The sequence below is a fragment of the Chlorocebus sabaeus genome, chromosome 8 (assembly GCF_047675955.1).
Source record: "Chlorocebus sabaeus isolate Y175 chromosome 8, mChlSab1.0.hap1, whole genome shotgun sequence".
NCBI lineage: Eukaryota > Metazoa > Chordata > Mammalia > Primates > Cercopithecidae > Chlorocebus > Chlorocebus sabaeus.
Window position 1 is genome coordinate 77,435,608 of NC_132911.1, and position 20,506 is coordinate 77,456,113.

At 43.1% G+C, this 20,506-nt stretch overlaps 1 protein-coding gene across 4 annotated transcripts in view; it reads right to left on the bottom strand.

The window, feature by feature from the left end:
• Window positions 1-20,506, bottom strand: part of STAU2 (staufen double-stranded RNA binding protein 2) — a 333,819-nt gene that overhangs the window by 20,247 nt on the left and 293,066 nt on the right. For 2 of the 4 annotated variants that reach the window (XM_008000893.3, XM_008000891.3), the window contains one exon: window positions 9,249-13,023. The exons of the other annotated variants lie outside the window; for them this stretch is intronic. In XM_008000893.3, coding sequence (XP_007999084.1) covers window positions 13,000-13,023 — 24 coding nt within the window. In that variant the 3' untranslated portion in view covers window positions 9,249-12,999. Of the gene's footprint in view, window positions 1-9,248; window positions 13,024-20,506 lie in introns of those variants that run through there. 4 annotated transcript variants of the gene reach the window in all.

Here is a 20,506-nt window from a genome sequence, read left to right on the forward strand (position 1 = left end):
TTCTTTTTTGAAATGTACTCGGAGCCTACTTCTCACCACCTGCTCTGCTACGGTTCTAGCCCAAGCCACTGTCAGTCTCTCCCAGAGACACAAGCTGTACCTTCCCTACTTGCACCCCTGTGTCCATCCCTGCTCACTCAAAGCAACCCTTTGCAAACATCCAGAGTGATTTTTCTGAAATGTAAATAAGAACCAGTCACTACCCTATTCAAATCCTCAGGGGCTTCTCATTTCTCTTAGAACAAAACCCAGACTCCTGACTACAGCCCCAAAGCCCTACATGATCCTACCCCATTTACAACTCCAGGCTCATTACCTACCTCATGCTCCCAGCCCCCAGGTCTCCAGCACATCAGCCTCTTGGCTCTTTTTAGAACTCCCTGAGTTAACTCCTGTCTCAAGGACTTTCCTGTGCTTTTCCTTAGACTGGAGACACTCCTCCCAGTTCACATGGCTCACTTGCTTCATCCAGGTATCTTCTCCAATGTCCCCTCCTTGTGACCCCTGGATCTAAAGGAGTCAAACTACCCCACTCCTACCCTTATATTCTCATAGCTCCTCACACTGCCTCAGTTTTAGCAAGATTTCATTAAAATTTTATTGATGCCTAAAATTATATTATATATTTAACCATTTACTTGTTTAGTATCTGTGTCTTCCATTAGCAAGTAAGTTCTGGCCAGGCGCGGTTGCTCACGCCTGTAATCCCAGCACTTTGGGAGGCCGAGGCAGGCAGATCACCTGACGTTGGGAGTTCGAGACCAGCCTGGTCAACGTGGTGAAACCCCATCTCTACTAAAAATACAAAAATTAGCTGGGTGTGGTGGCACGCACCTGTAATCTCAGCTACTTGGGAGGCTGAGGCAGGAGAATCGCTTGAACCTGGGAGGCAGAGGCTGCAGTGAGCCAAGATCGTGCTATTGCACTCCAGTCTGGGCAACAAAGGGAGACTCAAAAAATAAAAAATAAAAAATAAGAAAAGGGAGTCTCAAAAAAAAAAAAAAAAAAAGAAAGAAAAGAAAAGAAAAAGAGAATAAGTTCCATGAAGGCAGACATTGTCTGCTTTATTCATTGCTGAATACTCAACATCTAGAATTGTAGACCCTCCCTAGACACTTATTGGCTGAATGACTAAAAGAATGAATGAGTGGTTAGAAACAGTACCCATGTGGAAGAATATATAGCCACCTCTTATATACAGTTTCATTAATTCTCAGAAGTTTTCTATGGAAATTAGGGAGCAGATTATTTCCCCTGTTTATTGAAACCCAGAACTAACGATTCACTTGATGTTTACAGACCAATCCATCTGGAGGAAGTAGCTGCTGAACGTTGGTCTTTCAAGTGAAGTAAGTTAAGTATTATGTGTCTCTAATGTGTTTTAAACTTGTTTTATGTCAATTATATTATCACAACTTTGGAAGAAACTTTATTGGGACAAACTTTAATATTTTTTTCTAGAAAGTTTTTTTTTAAACAAACACAAATGCAAAGTCACTGTAAAGTTCAAGAAGTAAATGATATCTTCTTTTAGTTACGACTGAAAGAAAAGTACATCACCAACAATACCACACTTGCTTTGGCAATTTTTAGAAACCCCATTAAACCCCATTTAAAAGTAATGTTTAAAGTCTATACTTAAATAACCATTTCAAAGAAAAAGCTAGCATCCTGATTTCTGCAAAACATCCTCATTAAGAATGTAACTATACAAAGAGATTTACTGTGTTTGAATAATATGGTCACAAGTGGTCCCCCTTACCTACCTCCACCCCTAAATGAGAAGAAATTTAGTATACTCATGGGGATATGAGGCCTGCCAAATACTTTTGGAAAAAATTCTGCTAAATTGTTTCTAGAAACTGCTAGTACTCTTAAGAGGGTCGACACATTCTACTATATCCAAACACAGTTTTTTTTCTAATTGCTTGGCGCAAATGAACTTGTAAGATTAAAAGTATAAGAATTTATTCCATGATCAGTGATGGAATCCTAATCCATCTTAAGCTGCATGCATGACAATTGGCATTTCCTAACATGTATTATGAGACAGAGAATTTTTTAAAACTTTTGCCCGAGGGCACATTCCCTTTCAAAAGCATAAGATTTTCTTCTTTTGCTTTCTCAAGATATCATGCTAAACTTCATTCTTGATGGTTCATCTATTAAGGAAGCAAGATAGAAGGGAGAATTCATGATAGATTTATAAATTTGGGGCAAAATGTAACACAAAGCATTCCAATATGCAATTTCAAATCAAAACCTCAACTTGGGCAAGGGACGTTAAATCAACGAACAACATTCTTTAGAAATGCCTGACATTCAATTGGATAGAATTATATATTGAAATAGATTGTAGGCATATTGCAAATGTTTTTCCTCTAGCATCTGGTAGTATCAAAGCCCAGGAGGGAAAAAAAAAGGGTGACTGTGCCAGAATTAAAAAGTTGCATCTTTGGATAAATATGTGGAAAGGATATGAATTAAGTTATCAAAAGGCTAGAAGAATTTGCTGAAAGTCAGAGGGGGAGGCGGTTTCTAAAAGCAATAAGCTATTTGGAATTTGGCAGCATGCAACTGAGTGCTTTGTATAGCTAGTATTATTAGCCAAATAAGGGTAAAACGACATTTCAAAGGAGGAAAATGAATGAATGAATACACGCATAGAAAGCAACAAGGCAATATCCTAATTTGTAAATGTAAGTAGTACTCATAGTGTCTAGATGTAATGTGGGATGAGCCCCAAGGGATATCAGGCACCTTCTCAATAAAGCCTTTATAGATTTGAAAGAAAGTAGATGCTGGGTGCAGCGTACACACCTGTAATCTCAATGTTTTGGGAGGCCAAGACAGGAGGATTGCTTGAGGCCAGGAGTTTGAGACCAGGCTGGGCAACATAGTAAGATTCTGCCTTTAAAAAATAAAAATTAGCTGGGTATGGTGGCATGTGCCTGTAGTCCTAGCTACTCGGGAGGCTAAGGTGGGAGGATTGTTTGAGCCCAGGAGTTTATGGCTGCAGTGAGCTGAGATTGCTCCACTGTACTCCAGCCTAGGTGACAGAGTGACACCCTGTCTCTTAAAAAAAAAAAAGTAGTGACTTGTGATTTCTGTGACCTGGATACTGATTAAAGTAAGCTAACTGCTAAACAAACACTCCAGAATCTCAATGTTTATGGAAAGCCCAAGTGGGTGTTCCTGGGCAGTAGACCCTAGTCAGTCAGGGACCCAGACTCCTTCCATCTTGTGACTCTGCTCTCCTCTAGACCAGCATTATGTTCCTCTCCTTTTAGCCAATGGAAGAGAAAATAAAATGGAAGGTAGTGCATAGGAGAATATTATGAATGAAGAGTGACAGCTAGGCGCTGCAGCTCATGTCTGTAATCCCAGCACTTTGGGCGGCCGAGGCGGGCAGATCACCTGAGGTCAGGAGCTCGAGACCAGCCTGACCAACATGGAGAAACCCCGTCTCTACTAAAAATACAAAACTAGCGGGGCGTGGCAGTGCACCTGTAATCCCAGTTACTCTGGAGGCAGAGGCAGGAGAATTGCTTGAATCCAGGAGTTGGAGGTTGCAGTGAGCCGAGATCGCGCCATTGCACTCCAGCCTGGGCAACAACAAGAGCAAAACTCCGTCAAATAAATAAATAAATAAATAAATGAATAAACAAGCCCTCATATTCCATTGACCAGAACCCAGTGACACGACCACACCTAACTCCATGAGAGGCTGAGTAGTGTAACTGTGAGCTGAGAATTCTGAGGAAGCAGGTGTGAGTAATTGGTTTCTACTGCAAGTGGTACCATGGCATTGTACTCACTTGCTGAGGAATCTCTGTTCTATCCCGCTAAGGTAAATTGTAAGTTCCTAGAACAGGATGGAGTTAGGTCTTATGTATCTCAGTATCTTTAACACTAACACTGGCATGGAGTTGTTGCTCCATTTGTAGTCAGTAGATGTGGATGCCTGGCTCACAAAGCCCAGCATGGTGACCTGGCGATGTTAAGACTGGTGTTCTGTGTTTTAATATTGCCAAGAAATACTTGCATTTTTCTCCCCTCCTCAAGATGGCCTCCCTGTGAAGACACTTCCAGAGGACACAGGGACCACATGCTAACAGTGGGCAAGGGACCCATCCTTTGTTAACTCTCATTGTGTCTTCAAGCTAGGAGAAGCCTTCAGAGGAAGGCGTCCTCACACTCTTCACCTCTAGAAGGAGCGCCTAGACGGGGAGTCTGCATTCCTAGAAGACAAAGAATAGTGGGGAGGGTTTCTAGTGAAGCTCAACCTCAAGAATAAAAAGAGAGCCAAACTCGAACCAGACGTCCTTATCAGCCAAGAAAGAAGTCAGAAGTTACAGGTGAGTGAGCAGGACTATAGAACTTTAGACAAATCCAGAATCTTATTCTGTCTCTATTTTGTTTCACTTAAAACAGAAACAGCCCCCGTGTGAATATTCAGGGACAACAGAGGAGGAAGGGGTTTCTTCAGGGCTGCACTCCAGTTTGCAGTCAGGTTGGGGGAAGATGAATCCTAAGGAAGAGATGGCGGCAACAGTCCCTTATTCTTTTTTTTTTAATACAAAAGTACAAACCAAACCAAACCAAAACCAAAACCATACAACACAAAACAAAACCCCCAAAACAAAATTACAAAACAAAAACGTGCAAAATTACAAAACAAAAAACAAAACATTTTAAGCTTTATTTTTTAAAACACAATTACCATCAAAGAAAAATGGATACATTGGACCTCATCAAATTACAACTTATGCTCTGTGAAAGACTCGATAAGGGGGAAAATGACAAGCTACAACAGGGAGGAAATATTCGCAGACCACATATCTGACAGAGGACCAGTATCTGGAATACAAAAAGAACTCTCAAAACTCAACAGTGGAAACAAAATATCCATTTAGAGAATGGGCAAAGGACACAAACAGGCATTTCACCGGATTTACGGATGACAAACATGAAAAGATGCTCAATATCACTAGCTATTAAGACCATGTTATATACACCTGTTAAAACAGCTGACATAAAAAAGTCGTGACACCACCATATGCTAGAGAAGATTCGGGGGAACTGGATCCTCAGCCACTTCTGATGGGACTGTAAACTGGCTCAGCCACTCTGGAAAAATAGTGTGGCAGTTTCATAAAAAACTAAACATACACTTAGCATACAACCTAGCTATCATACTCCTGGGCATTTATTCCAAAGAAATGAAAATTTATATCCATACATAAATCTGTACACAAAACTAGAAACAAGCAAAATATCCCTAAACATGGGTTACAAATTGTGGTGCATCCATACCATAGAATACTACTCAGCCATCAAAAGGAACAAACTACTGATATAACTTGGATGGACCGCAGGGACATGAAGCTGAGTGAACAAAAGTCCATCTCAAGGAGTCACACTATTATGATTCCATTTAGGTAACATTTTAATAATGATAAAAGCATAGAGATGGAGAACAGATTCATGGTTGCCAGGGTTGGGGATGGTGGGGAAGTAGGGGTGAAGGGAGAATAGACAGCACGAGGGAGAGCCTCATGGTGACAGAAGAGTTTTGTATCTCGATCACTGCAGTGGTTGCACGAGTCTTACACACATGATAAAATGGAACAGAGCTGCAACACATGTGTTCTACTAATAAGGATCTCTGGGTTTGGGTACTGTCCTACAGGTCAGTGAGATGTAACCACCAGAAGAGACTGTCTGCAGAGTACGTGGGACCTCTCTGTACTATTTCTACTACATTCTGTGAATGTCTAATTATATCTAAATGCAAGGTAAGACAAGAACAAAATTAGAACTGTGCTTTTGGAAAAACAGTATTTTACATTTTTAATTTAATTTAATTTAATTTTTTTAAAGACAGGGTCTCACTGTATTGCCCAGGCTGGTCTCAAACTCCTTGCCTCAAGTGATCCTCCTGTCTTGGCCTCCCAAAGTGCTGAGATTACAGGCGTGAGCCATTGTGCCTATTTTTAATTTTAAAATTAATAATCTCATTGTAAAATGTTTAAGAATATCTAAATGTTAAAAGAAAGTCCCCCATATTGTCTCACCCTTCAGTCAATTCCAATCTCACGTGACAGAATAACTACTATGAACAGTCAGGTGTGGTGTGCATCATCTTATTTGTTATATTCTTTTTTTTTTTTTTTTTTTTTTTTGAGACAGAGTCTCGCTCTGTCACCCAGGCTGGAGCACAGCAGCAAGATCTCGGCTCACTGCAACCTCCGCCTCCCGGGTTCAAGCAATTCTTTTGCCTCAGCTTCCCAAGTAACTGAGACTACATACAGGCGTGCACCACCACGCTCGGCTAATTTTTGTATTTTTAGTAGAGACAGGGTTTCACCATACTGGCCAGGCTGGTCTCGAACTCCTGACCTCGTGATCAGCCTGCCTTGGCCTCCCAAAGTGCTGGGATTACAGGTGTGAGCCACTGCAACTGGCCTGTTATATTCTTATATACACATATATGGACCTCTGGTTTTTTCCTCAAATGGAATCACTATGCTAATTCTGCAACTTTTTTTTCCCACATAATAATAATACATCTTGGACATCTTTTCAAGATACCATAAACAGCTCTATCTCATTCTTTTTAATAGCTGCATGGCATTGCATTGTACGGCTATACCATAATTGATTTAATCAGTCCCATAATAATAAACATTTAGATTGTGTCCAGTTCTTACTAAAAATGCTGCAGTGGATATTCCTCTACAGACATTTTGTGCAAATACTACATCTATAAGACAAATATAGGATTTTGATAGATAATGTCAAATTGCATTCTTAAAAATTTGTAACAAGTTGTGGGTAAAAGCAGCTTTAAAGAGAACAGGAGGGCAGCTGCATCCCCAGGGCCTGGAAAGGAAGGGACCCGAAGGAGCCTCGCTGACCACGAGGTGGACCCCCTGGAAGAACCAGGGCGCCTCCCACCTGCACTGGTGGGGAGGTCAGGCCGACGGAAAGTTAGCAGTAGTTTTCCTTCTCCTCCCGCCTCTGGGTGGCTAGGGGACACTTCATCTTTATCAGGAAATGAAGTGAGATGATCTAACATGAGAGGAATCTACCTTACCCCGCTCCGGAAGGCGAAGCAGGGCTGGTCTTCTCTGTCAAGCCACACCGGGACATTCCCATGAGAGCACACACTGGCTAGGGCATCCATCGATGGGATTTTTAGCCAACATCTTCCAATTTCACTTCCTCGTTTCCACCACTGACCCATTCCCAAAACAATTCTAGTTTGACTTTACACTGGACTAACCCGGGTGCACAGTGACTGGACCCTCCCAAGGAGGACCCCAGGCAAAATCCTAAAATAGGCCTGCCTAAACTGCTTCCTCTCCCTCCCAGCTGCAGGCACCCATGAGTGTTAAACTACAGAAAGCAAATGTTGGCATAAGCATATTGGCTTAAAGGAATTCATGGGTCAGGGATCATTTTGGGAAAGAAGGATATAGGATTTTGACGTTTGCTAAAAGGAGACACAAGTCTTTTTTTTTTTTTTTTTTTTTTTGAGGGGGGTGGGGAGACAGAGTCTCGCTCTGTCCCAGGCTAAAGTGCAGTGGTGCGATCTTGGCTCACTGCAACCTCCGCCTCCCGGGTACAAGCAATTCTCTGCCTCAGCCTTCCGAGTAGCTGGGACTACAGGCGCACGCCGCCACACCCAGCTAATTTTTTGTATTTTAATAGAGACGGGGTTCCACCGTGTTGCCCAGGCTGTTCTAGAACTCCTGGGCTCAGGCATCAATCAGCCTGCCTCGGCCTCCCAAAATGCTAGGATTACAGGCGTTAGCCACCGCGCCCGGCTAGGAGATACAAATCTTAAAAGGGCTGAGAGACACCGACCTGGTCCTGAGCTCACAGTTGCTCAGAAACTGGGGTCTCAGTGAGGTCATGCGACTCATCCATGTCACAGGGCTGGGAGATGACCCACCTTGCCTTGAACCCGGGTTATCTGTTTCCCAAATCAGAGTTGGTGGACAGAGCAAGGACAATTCAGCAGAGGGATGGTTCGGGGTGTGTTCACCCAGCCCTTTTGGGACGCCGCGTGCCTGCACTGTGGGAACACAGGTGGACAGCAGTCCCCGCCGTGGGCGCTGGGGGCCAGTGCGGAGCGCGGGAATATTCTCACCGCCACGTGCGCGCGGACAGCGGGTGCTCTGAGGAGGGGCCTGCAGCCTGGCCGCGGCTGGGAAGACTTCCTGGACTAGGGGTAGCCTGGGTTTTCCTCAAGGATGAGCTGCAGTCGGCCCCCGGCGCAGGAGCAAGGTGTGGGGACAGGGCCGGGCCGGGTAAGAGGCGTGGGCCAGCAACAGCTGCCTTCGGGCGGGGGCCAGGCGAGTTAGGCCGTAAGCATCTGCTGGGGCCGCCGCAGCACCATCCCACAGACCGCCACTGCATCAACAGCAGCCGGTGCTCTCCGGGATCTGGAGGCCGGAAGTTCAAGAGCAAGCATCAGGATGGGTCCCTCCTTGGCCTGCAGGTGGCGGCCTTCTGGCTGCGTCCTCCCAGGGCCTTCCTTCCGGGCAGCACACCTGGCACCTCTGTGTCCTGATCCCCTCTTCTGAGGAAGCCAGTCAGATTGGATTGGGGCCCATTCTTATGATCTCATCGCTACTTTACCTCTTTCAAAGATTTTATCTCCAAATGCAGCCACATTCTGAGGTACACCACGGGCAAGAGACCTGCAGGACAGACTAAGCTCCCTCTTGACTAAGCTCCTACACCAGCCTACCCCCTCCTTGTTACAACCACTTTTGCTGGTTGGCTCTCTGGACTCCTGAGGCCCAGGAGGGCTTAGGGTGGGGTCGAGTCGGGGCGAGGTCTTTCCCAGGGAGCCCCCTCACTACTCCTGCCTCTGGCAGGAGGAGCTCTAGAGGGTCCCTATCTGGACCCAGCCTGTTGGGCACCTTCTGCAGACTCAGAAGGGAGCAGCAGCTTCCCCACAGGGCTACATGGAGGGCCAGATACCTTCCAAGATGCAGTCCTGGACAAGGGCGGCAGGATATGCCCGGCTGGCAGAGGCAAGGGATCAGTGGACAACCAAATGGCCTTCAAACCAACCCAGGGTGGGTAACTTTGGGTGCATGGATTTGGGGCCTCTATGAATTTAGACATTTAAAAATACATATTAATAAGTAACAGAAACTTACTTCTTTAGGCACAATATTGGAAATATTGGAAGTATATTAGAAGTAAAGTTATTAAACCAACTGGAGGTCTTTTTAGCCAATGTCTTAAACACATTTATGACTATAGCAAAAACTTATTTTCGAAATATTGTGATAGTTGTATGTCGACATAACTTAGGGAAATTGCATGCATTTTTATCTTACGTAGTTTAAAAATATTCTTCTGTGAAGAGGTCCTTAGGTTTCACTCGATTGCCAAAGAGTCCATGGCTCAAAAAAGGTTAAGAATCCCTGTTTAACCAAAGCCGTGGATGAGATGAGGTGGAGTCCAAGGAGAGGAAACTAAAGACTCATTTTATCCTCTAGTAATAAGATATTTGGGGGCTAGGACTTCAGAGTTCAACTGCTCTGGAGCAACTGGAAAGTTCAGGGCTTCAAAATATAATACAGGTAAAGAAAAGCAAAGTATCGGTATTCTTCTGATGACAAATATTCTTTGATTTTCATCATCCTTCTGAACACAAGTCACAAGTCTGAAAACCTGTATAATGCTGATCATCTCAACTACCCTCTGCCTTCAATCTTGGGTGTGTTTATTTGAAACCTAACAATGTGTGCAAAATCAGGAGAAAGCAAGGGAATGAGGGATTTTGCTAAAGTCACACAAGTGCATGTGCTGTTTTTGCTCCAAGCTGATTAGATGCTTCTATTGTTATGTATCAAGACATCTCAGGGTGTGGTTGCCCTAAAGGAGACAGTGAGGCAAGAAGGTGACGGCATTTGTAGTTACCAGCCACCCTCCTGCTCTTTTAGGATGTTTGTGTATACACACCCTAATGCCAGCACCTGAGGATGTGGAGACCAGGCCCAGGAGGAATCCGTCCTCACAAACACCGAAGGACCCAGTTATCCGTGTGCTGATCCCACACGCTGCTGGCAAAGCCTGTAGTTGGCAGGCATCATGCCACATTTCTCTCCCAAAGCAACCCTATAAACGTAATCCTTGAACAGGGCCTTCTCATTTCCAGCAGCTCTTTCATAATTTTGTGCTTTCTACTTTTTGAGATGTTGTCTTGGCTCATCCCACTTGAACCTATAGCCGTCAGCTTCTTTAATAGGGGTGTCTATAAAGAACTGCCCTAAAATATGCTTTTCCAGTGCACTTAATGTCTTTCCAATTAGATCCAGATGTGAAAAGCTGAAGGAACAGTTCTCAGGACTGGACAAGATGACATAAATCTTGCAGCTGACAGAGATCCCACTGAGCTCAGTTGGGGAAACTCACAGAGAACTTGTTTGGGGCCAGAAAAGCGGCTGGGTATAAAGACAGATGTGTATACTCAGATTCAAAAAAATATGTTAAGAGAGAGAAAGCGTTTCTCTAACACAGTGCCTACAAATACGGCTGAGGCATGAAGCAGGCTGGGCTACCCCCGCCATTCCCCCCCTCCGCCCTCGCCCCGCAACTAGATCAAAGGAGGTGATTGAAAAGGCTTTAGAGAGAGCAGACCAACTCAGCAATGCTTCCTGGTCTCCTTAATTGCTCTTCTCAGGGCGAGGAAGGTGGGCACTCCTGACAGACCTTGCTGGAGGAGAACAAGGGCTGTTTGTGCAGCTGAGGGCTTGGCTTTTATTTTTTTAATGATCAGGTTTTGTACACTTCCCAGAATGTTCCTTTTAAAAATAGTATATTCTTCCTTCTCTTCTGCAGATGCTAGGAAGTGCAGGTTCAACCCAAACCGTGTCTATTTCAAAGGGACACAATAACCCAAAGCTGGAGTTAAAGGAGTTTGGTGGCATGCCGCCCAAGGACTGAAGGCTTTGGTTTTCTTTTACCCTCCCAAGTAATTTTGTTTTTGAAGGTTGGAAAACAAATTCCACAGAAGGATCAGCTTCTGCAGCATGCAGCATGGAGCAAGGCAGAGCAAGGAGCTGAGTGCAGGGCTGAGCCAGGACCAGGGCAGACACAGTCCTTCAGACAGGTGCCACCCTGGACAGACAGTTCCCGATGCATCCAGGGGCTCGCTTTCTAGTGTTTCAGATTCCCAGGGGAGGAACTGAGGGTTTTCTTTTTTCTCTCAAGAGGCTCCCTGTAAGTATCCACTGCCTCTTCTCTTACCCCTCTCTCTCCCTATCATGACACCCGGCTCTGTGACAGAGGATAGAGGGGCTCTGCTGCACACTTGCTCTGAGGAGGCTCACAGGGGCCATTTGCAGCACCTGGTTAGGGCCACTCTCGCAAACCTCGCCTGGGCCCAGCCCACCCAGTGCTGGAGGGGCCCCGTCCCCCTTGGCTGAGACCTTTTGCTTTTCCTGCCATGCATCCCACGGAAAGCCTGATGATAGTGCATTTCATTGACAATTTTATGACCCTGGCCATTTCCCCTGTAACAATATCTTTAAAATGGCTCCTTGTCTTAAGGTGGGTGAGAGCAGGGCTGTGCTCTTCGCCCTCTCCTTCCTGTCACTAAACGTCTGTGCCTTAAGCAGTAACACTGAAGTAGTAGAACATGAGTTCTGGATCACAGAACTGCACACGTAACTTTGACCATTTTTAGTTTCCAACCTAAGATAAAAGCCAAAACATATTTTTGAAACTTATGTTTTACATCTTTTAGTTGGGCATTGCTTTTCTGAGAGAATTCTAAGTATTGTAAAGATGTCTTCAAAGACAGACAACCTTGACTCTAAAGAAATTAATGCAAATGACAGCGTATCTCAGTGACATGCTAATTTATAGCACCGTAAAGGTACAGTTCAAAGCTCCAACGAGCCAGAAGGAAGTCAGTGGATTGATGGTTTGCAGTAAGAAAGGTTTAGAAACAATAAAATGTAACTAGGGTTTTAGTTTGGAAATGAACTAGGGGTCCATTTGTTCCACGTTACTGAGTTTTTAATTTAGATCTGCTGTTAAAACCTAATGCATTTTGTATTTGTGGCTAGTAAATGACTCTGACTCGGTGTCTTCAAGGAGACATTGAAAGAGAGCAGGAATAATTCTCAAAGATAAGACTCGCAGCTGCAGGTTTCTTAACAAAAAATATAATCTCTAGATTTCACCTCTAAAATGTGATTACAAAGCAGAAAAGTAAAAAGAAACAAAGAAACAAGCAAAAGAAACACCTGTGATTTTTTAAAAAGAGGTTGGCAATTATTGTTAAAGGGAAAACGCATTTCCGTAGAAGCAAAATTCACTCGTAGTAGCATATAAAATATTATGCCGTATATTCATGAACTGGCAATTATTAATCCCAAACACGTGAATTTGAGTAAGAATGTAAAAGCTATCATTTGATGTTACAAACAATGACTACATAAGCGTATCTTCCCATTTCTTTGCTCAGTATTCCCATCATTTACACTCTATACGGACACCGAATGTACAAATATACTCGGCAAACATTGATTTGGGGAACTTAGCAACTTTAGATTCTAGGAGCTGTCTGGGAAAAATCAAGGGGCACCTTGTTACCTACCCAAACCAAACTGGTGAAAATTGGCACAAGTGCTTAGGTCTTTGAAGCTTGAGTAGCTAAACCAGTTTGAAAATAGATATCTCTTTTTAGAACTGAGAAGGAGAAAAAAAAATTTTAAGAGGCAATTACTTTCTTAGGATAGGTAGATTTTTGTTTTCATTTTTATACCAACAAGAAATTAAACTCTGGTAACACAAATAACATCTTTTTTTAGAAAAGGATACAAAGCTACTGATCAGGCATGTATCTGTTTTAAGAAAGCAAATTCCTGGGTGTGGGTCAGTGTTGCCCTCTCTCTGGGAGGATGCCAGTTCTCTGAAGTGACGACTTGCTCCAGCAGCCACTCCACTCCAGAGGGCTGAGCTTCAAGCTGTCACTCGGATGCATGTCTGTGTAGCCAGGAAACAAATGTGCACTTTTACTAAATGTGTGTTCCTTTTACTCAAGATCACCTAATTCTAAATACATTTTTCACAAAGAAAACCCTCAGAATATTAGACTATTTAAAAATTAGTTATCTTTAATGAATATAGAGGTTAATAAAATTATTTCTCAATAGAGCAAGCTATAAAAAAGGAATTCCGTTCCCCAATCTAGCAGTCACGAATTCTGCACTTTAGGTTGTTAGTTTTTAAAATGCCACACATACATAAAACTGTGTTTTGCTACACATGCCAAAATATTAAACAGTAACTGTGATATGACACCAACTGGACAAATTTAAAATTTGTGGAACCCTGAAGAATTATATTTCTTCTTGGATTATCTGATTGCTGATTTCGTTTGCAGCTATAACCTAATTTTTACAATGTTAAGTGGGCCTACCTTCAACTCACATAGTTACTTTTGCTTCTTGATAATATTACCATAAAACTGAATTTGAGAGACTTCTTTTTGTGATCTATGTATCTGTATGGAGGGATGTTTTCTCAGTCCCTGAATCAGAGGTGGCAACAGACAAGGGCAGGGAAGATTAGGAATCAATGGAATGGGGTCCTAGGTCACTCTGTCCCAACAGGACATGCCAATCATTTATCCATCCACTCTGTTCTTCAGCACAGAAATAGCAATAACAGACCATGATGACATCTTCCATTTGAATGGCATTTTACATTATCTTATTTTTAAAGAGAGAAGAGTAAGAGTATTAGGCAAGGAAAAGACTAATGAGGGCATTCTTTCAAGCGGCGATTAATATGTATGGTCTGTAGACGTATATTAACACACACAGATCATGGCTTTAAATGACTTTATAGTAAAGCCACAGTGGGACTGTGCCCCTCCACAGGACAATGGTTGCCCAGTGAGAGCTGCAGCCTATGGAGATGTGGGAAGTGATGGCTGCGGAGCCGTCAAGTGGTCCTCCCACCACTAGGAGAGAGGTGGTTTAGGCAGGACCTTGGAGTCCAAGCCCAGCTCATGCTTAGAGATAGGATTCAGCTTCAACTGGAGACGGAAACATTTAGCCAGTTCATCCTACTCAGTGTTTGCGGCATGACTCTAGAATTCTACCATGTGCAAGCTTACCAAAAACATGGCTTGGTGCAGGCAGAAGGGCCATCTGGATCCCATCTCCTCATACAAAGGTGCAGGTCACAAAGTCTACTGCCTGCTCTGCTTGCGCTGGCTCTGAGACTCACAGCTATCTAATGGTAGGGAAGTTTACACTTGCAAAGGCTCCTGAAGGAGAGGTCGTGAGGTTGATTTGGGGAACTTAGCAACTTGGTCTCTGGTCAAACTACTACTCTTTCAGGGGCTGTGTGGCCAGGGCGGAGGGTTTGGGAGCCAGGAGTACAGGTTGGGAGTCAAAGGCCATCGTGTTTAGGAGGCTCACTGTTGCTGCACCAGACACTGACAGCAGACCTCCCTTGACCTAGAGAGAAAGTGGGACCTGTCCCCACTGGGCTCTGGGGCAGCCTCAGCTCAGGGCAGGCCAGACAGCCCAAACCAGGAGTGTGAGGTATGTTCACAACCCCCAGAGACAGGCCCAGGGGTGCTCTGTGCCTCTGCTGAGGTTATTCCCTGTCCTTAAAAGGCCCTACCCTCTTATCTTCAGCTGAAAAACTACCGTCATTTCCTCCCCTAAAGTGCTCCCCAAATTTTGTGTCTGTCCTTTGCACTTCTAGAATGCTTTGCCCATATATCTGTTATAGTTTTTTTTTTTTTTTTTTTTTTAATCAGACCGATATGTGAGACTACAACGTGTCTCTGTATACCACCTGGCCATGACCAAGGGGCGTGATGTACATATCTCTCTAGCCCCAACACAGAACCTAAAACATAGTAGATGTTCAATACATATTAGATGGATGGATGGATGGGCGGATGGATGGACAGATGGACGGATGGACGGACGGATGGATGAGAAGCTGAGGCTTAGTGTCTGAGTGTGTCATCCAAATCAAAGTTCACTGGCTGTTTTTAGAGTTTAAGAAGATGGGTTAAATGTCTAGACCCATGTGAGAAAGGATCCATATACTGGCACAAATGAATGACGATGGGACATGCTCTCCAGTGGGCAGACTCAGGCTCAGCAGCGAGACAAATACCCTTAAAATCTTCAGATCTGTGAATAGCATGTGTTTCTATCTTGTTGTGGAGCATTGTTCAGTTAAAAACCAAAAGCCAAACAGGGCATAAATAAATGTGCCCCATGAGATTAGGCACAAAAGGGCAATCTAAAATATACAGTGTGGTCTATTTAAAACAGATCCCAGTTCATGATATAGAAGACTTTACATAGGGCCGCTTTAAAATAGGTGAGCCTAAATTAATCCAGTGTAAGAAATGGAACCTCTCATCTTGCATTACATGGAGAAAGAATAACTGAAATCTGCCCAGAGTTATCAATCATTCATTCAGTCAGGTATCCTTTGAACACCTCCTAAGTGTACAATATAGTCCTTGCTTCAAGGAAGAAGTAAAGAAATTGGAAATGTGGACATGAAAGAGGAAGAGTTTGCTAAATGGGAGGCAGAGGGAGCAGGTGCTCCTCATGGCAGGAAGGGAGGGGGCAGAACAGTCCCGCTGTGGAGGCAGGAATGGGCATAGGGCCCATATTCAGAGGTCTTGGGGAGTTTCTCTTGCATTCTGTCTTACCAGATAATTATTCTCTTCCTACCGTTCCTATGTGGGTTACTGGGGCTGATAACATTCTCTATGTTTAGAGCCACTGATATTTTCTCTATGACGACATATTTTTCAAGTATGGAAAAATGTATATGCAAACACATTTGGGCATCTATTTAAAAATGGAAACAGTACAGGGGCTGCTAGATTCAAATTCCAGGAGTTGTACAAAACATTTTATTGAGTAGTGAACACACACAGTGTACCGAGTAACAACATTTACCAAATGAAACCAAGGTCTCTTAATGTTCCCAAATCTTTGATTCTCTGATACAATAAATATATTGCTACTCAAACATTCTTTTAGCCCTGACATCTTTAACTTGCACTGGTAATTGTTTGAAGTTAAGTTTTCCTCAGGACATATTATATCCATGAATTAAGATTTTTTTCATAATCCGCTGGTCTTTTCTAGCTCATCAAGGGCACTGAAAGGGATAGAAACGATGACTGTGCAGTCAGATATCTGTTTTCCAATGGAAAATGGCAAGAATACTAAAGAGATCTACCTCAGCTTAGAAATACACAGAAAGAAATTTCAACAACCAAAAATCACCTCCCTTCAGATGTTACTATCTAAATGACAATCAACAATCCAATAGGCTGTAGGTTGGCATCCAACCCTAGGCCCTTGGAGGCCACAGCCCTCCCAAGGACCCCATTCGGATAAGGGCCAACATGTCTGCCGCCAGGGGCTGTGTGGCCTCCACGCTCTTACATGCGTACTTGAATCTTCATCTCAAATGGACCACTTAGGCTTAGGCACCCTCTCATATTTCCATTGGTGGTGATGTCATAAGGGAATTTCATTTTATACTTTCCAGCCTAAGAGATTTGGTACAAAAAAGATATGCCGCCAAAATAAAAAGATGGGGGAGGAAAAGAACATCTCCCACGTCCCTGTGATGCTAAGGCTTTGCTCAGAATTTATTTAAATCTGGGTTTTAAATACCATTCTTAGTTTTTTCTTTGGTGTAATATTTGTATTTGTCTGACTTTCCTCTCCATTGAAGTACCCCATTTTAGCTGTTTTTATTCACATAATTTTCATCAGGATAGGCATGATATGCAAAGTACCTACCAGGCAGGGAGTGCATGGGCACCAGCCGAGCAGAATTAATTGCCACCCTGGGCTGAGGCAGAGCCTGAGCTACTCCCTTGTTGCACTGGGTGTGACCCCTTAAGTAGCTGGGTCTTGTGGAGGTGAACGGGGTCTCAAGAGAGGGACCTAGGCATGGGGCTGGTGGAGGGCACTGAGGACTTAAGGCCATAGCTACTTACCAATAGCAGATATTGGCAACATGGAAGTATTTCAATATTTTAACAACCTGTATGGGCATACTAAGGCACACTAACACCAACCTGCTGAATATCACTCCCATTGAGATCAACCCTTAAATTTCATTCCTAAATTTGACTTTTAAAATTTCCTACCCAGGAACCTCACAGGAAGAACTAATTCATTAAAATTCTCAGCTTTACTTCCATAAAATAAAATTGGTCCTAGGATTGGTTTGCAATTTTGGTTTTCACCATTATGGTTTTCCTCATTAGACAATTCAGCTTCATGATAATGGATTTGAATCTCATGGTTTCCACTTTGATCCCTGTTCAGTATTATTCTAAGAAATCCAGGAATTGTACTCTCATTCCTTCTTTCATTTAATGTACAAACACCTTTTTACTTTATCAGTTCTTTGGGTGTAATCCTGTCTATTAAGTTTACAGAAATAAGAGAGAGAAAAAGCCTGAGGTTTCAGTAACAGTTGCCAGACATTCTTTCCCAATACTCGTCAAGTGAGGCTCAAGGAGAAAGCTAAAAAACTGAGAACAACAACAAAAACACCCCCAAAGTAGCCACAGTGTAGAAGCTTCTTTTAAAAAATATTCACTAACTGGAATATTATCTCTAACTGCAAAACACGTTGGCTTCTTCTTTTTTTTTTTTTTTTAACGTTGGCTTATTCTGAACCCATTCAAAGATATGAGAAAGTTACCTCTTGTTACATGAATCTGATTCTTGTCATGTATATTCTCCAAAGGGGAAATCAACATTTTATCCAGATATATTTGGAACCAAAGTGGTGTAAACCAAGCTCTGAATACAGAAAGAACAGGAAGAAGTTGATGCTGGTCAGTGGGTGGCACTGGAGAAGGACAGTAACACTTGACATTAATTATACATTGCCCCATCCGATCCTAGTCAGGGTACTTGCCAAGAAGTTCTTACATTCCTGTGGCCAGGGAACAGGGCCACACTAGAGTTTCGTGGAAAACAACAGTGCATTATAAAACATTTAAATCACTCCAACTCCTTACAATGACTAAATAACCTGACAAAATTATTTCATTGAATGGAAGCCTACTTTCATGAAAGTAATCACATTTTCATCTTAAGGTTTTTTTTCAAAAAGAACTTTCCTATATTCATTTTTCTTTAACAACTAACGGCTGCTGTTTTTGTGTTAATCTGCCAAGGTTTTTATATTACTAAGGTAAACGCAGAGACGTAATTTGAAACAGAATAATAACATTTAAAGGACGCTGTTACTTTGAGAGTGTATAGTCACAGAAGAGAAGCCAAGAAACCAAGCTCCTCTTCTAACATGAAGAATAAATTCCTAGTGAATACATATAATATGAACTATTTCGGATAGGCTTTATTATTAGATTTGCACCAAAAAAGCTATACTTTTCCAGTCTATAGAAATAGCCTTTGAGAATACATTTTCCATATAGAAATCAGAAACCCCTAAATACATGCTGAGAGCCATCTTGAATGTCCGAACTTTTTAAAAGGGGAACTTTACATAGTTGGGAAGCACTCTGGTTTCTGGAGCTGCGCTTTTACCCTTCACCCTGTCAGGAAGCGGGGCCTCCTGTGTGAAGTCACTTCTCATTGAGATGATCCCCTCCGCGAAGACCTCAACCAGCAGTCCTACCATGTGCAGAGCTCCCACTGAAATCAAAACCCAACCTCAAGCTCACGCAGCTCCGCCTCCACATATCGTCACATCCCACACATGCTGCTGTCATCACACCCACGCTGTTGTCACAACACCCAACGGGCTGTTACTAAGGGCCCTGGCATGCTGCTGAATATATGCATTCAACAGGAATTTTCAAAACATATTTCAGGAATACTTGTCCTTGGTTCCGCATCTTCATCTGCTCAATGCAGCCACTGTCTCTGGAAGAAGCAACTCCTATCGGGCACGGCTCCTTTGACTCTTGGGGCCTCCTGCGTCCCCAGCCCCAGCCGTGAATACACAATGGAGATCAGAGGAATGCTGCAGGAGGAATCTAGGGCAGTGCTTAATTGGATCATTCCCCTTCTATTAGACCATTCATATAGGTCAGCAGATCTCACTTCATCCTCTCCCTCTACTCAGCAGCGGCTGCCAACCCAAGCTCAGACGCAATTCAAGTTATGTATCTGTATCTTCTTACGATTCCCAGGGTCTCAGCCTGAGGTACCTGACAAGTTATGTGTCTGGCAAAACATTCCTTCTAGCCTCTTTGATGCTACAGAGTAGCTGTGGTCTCTATATTTAATCAAACAAAAATTAGAAGAAAATGGGGGCGGGAGGGCATTGTTGTTTTGATTAAAGTGGTTTGGGCGAGGTCATCTGTTTCAGGTTAGAAGAGAGAGATTATTTGACAGACAGCACAAATGACTGATTCAATACTTGGGGTCTCTTAATTCTTATTAAACATGTTTGGTGAATTACTACAGGGGATGAGAGAAGTTTTGAACGAGTTTAAACACATTTGAGGATACCTAGCTTAAAAACTCCTTTTCACCTTTCCTGGAAATTGATGTGAGTACCCAACAGAGGTAAAGGATGGCTAAATAATAATTACATTGGGCTTTTGAGGAAAATGCCTAAGCGGCAGGGATGACTTGTTCTCTGCTAAGGCTCTGAGTACTCTTAGATCCATGGTCTTCTAGGCTCAAGCTGTCTTGTGCATTCTCTAGTTGCTTTGGAGGTCTCCATTTTGGTGACAACAGAGACGTTATCAGTTGCTTCTGGAATGACAGCCATAATTTTTTAGTGCCAGACACTACACACAGCTTTATTTTTATATTCTTCAAACCAAAGTCACAAGGAGCTCTAAGGCTGTCCTAACATTATCTTATGGTAGGTTGGTCACATCCTTCAGATTTCTCATACACTTCTGAGAGCAATTCATTCCAATGGTTTAGCCATTGACACAAGAACCAGCTTAAGACTGAGAGCCTGAACTGTAGCTCTGAGCTTCTGTTTCTGAGGTGTGCCTGTTCCTCACCTCTCTCCACAATTATTTTCCTTCTTTCATTTGACTTCAACCAACATTCACTGGGTAACTGTGTGCCAAGCTCTTTAGCATGTATTGGGTAGTGGGTGGTGGTACAGGCTGTAGAGCCAGACCAACCTGGCCTGAAACCTGGCTAGGAGACATAGGGGAAGTTACTTTACCCCTCTAAGTCTCAGTTTCTTCAATGATTATCCTCAAATGAGACAATGCACACAAAGTATTTAGCAGAGTGCTTGGCACACAGGAGATGTGCAGGACATAGTAGCTCTCACTATTACACAGATATACACGACAGATCACAAACAGCTCATGAGCTAAGCGGGAAGGAAAACACTACAGGCCATCTCAGTATTTCCTAGTAAGGGCTAGTTTCAAAGGAGTAATAATTATTCCAGCCTTAGTAAGTGGGTAGGTGGAAGATGGGGCTCAGAGGAGTAATACAGG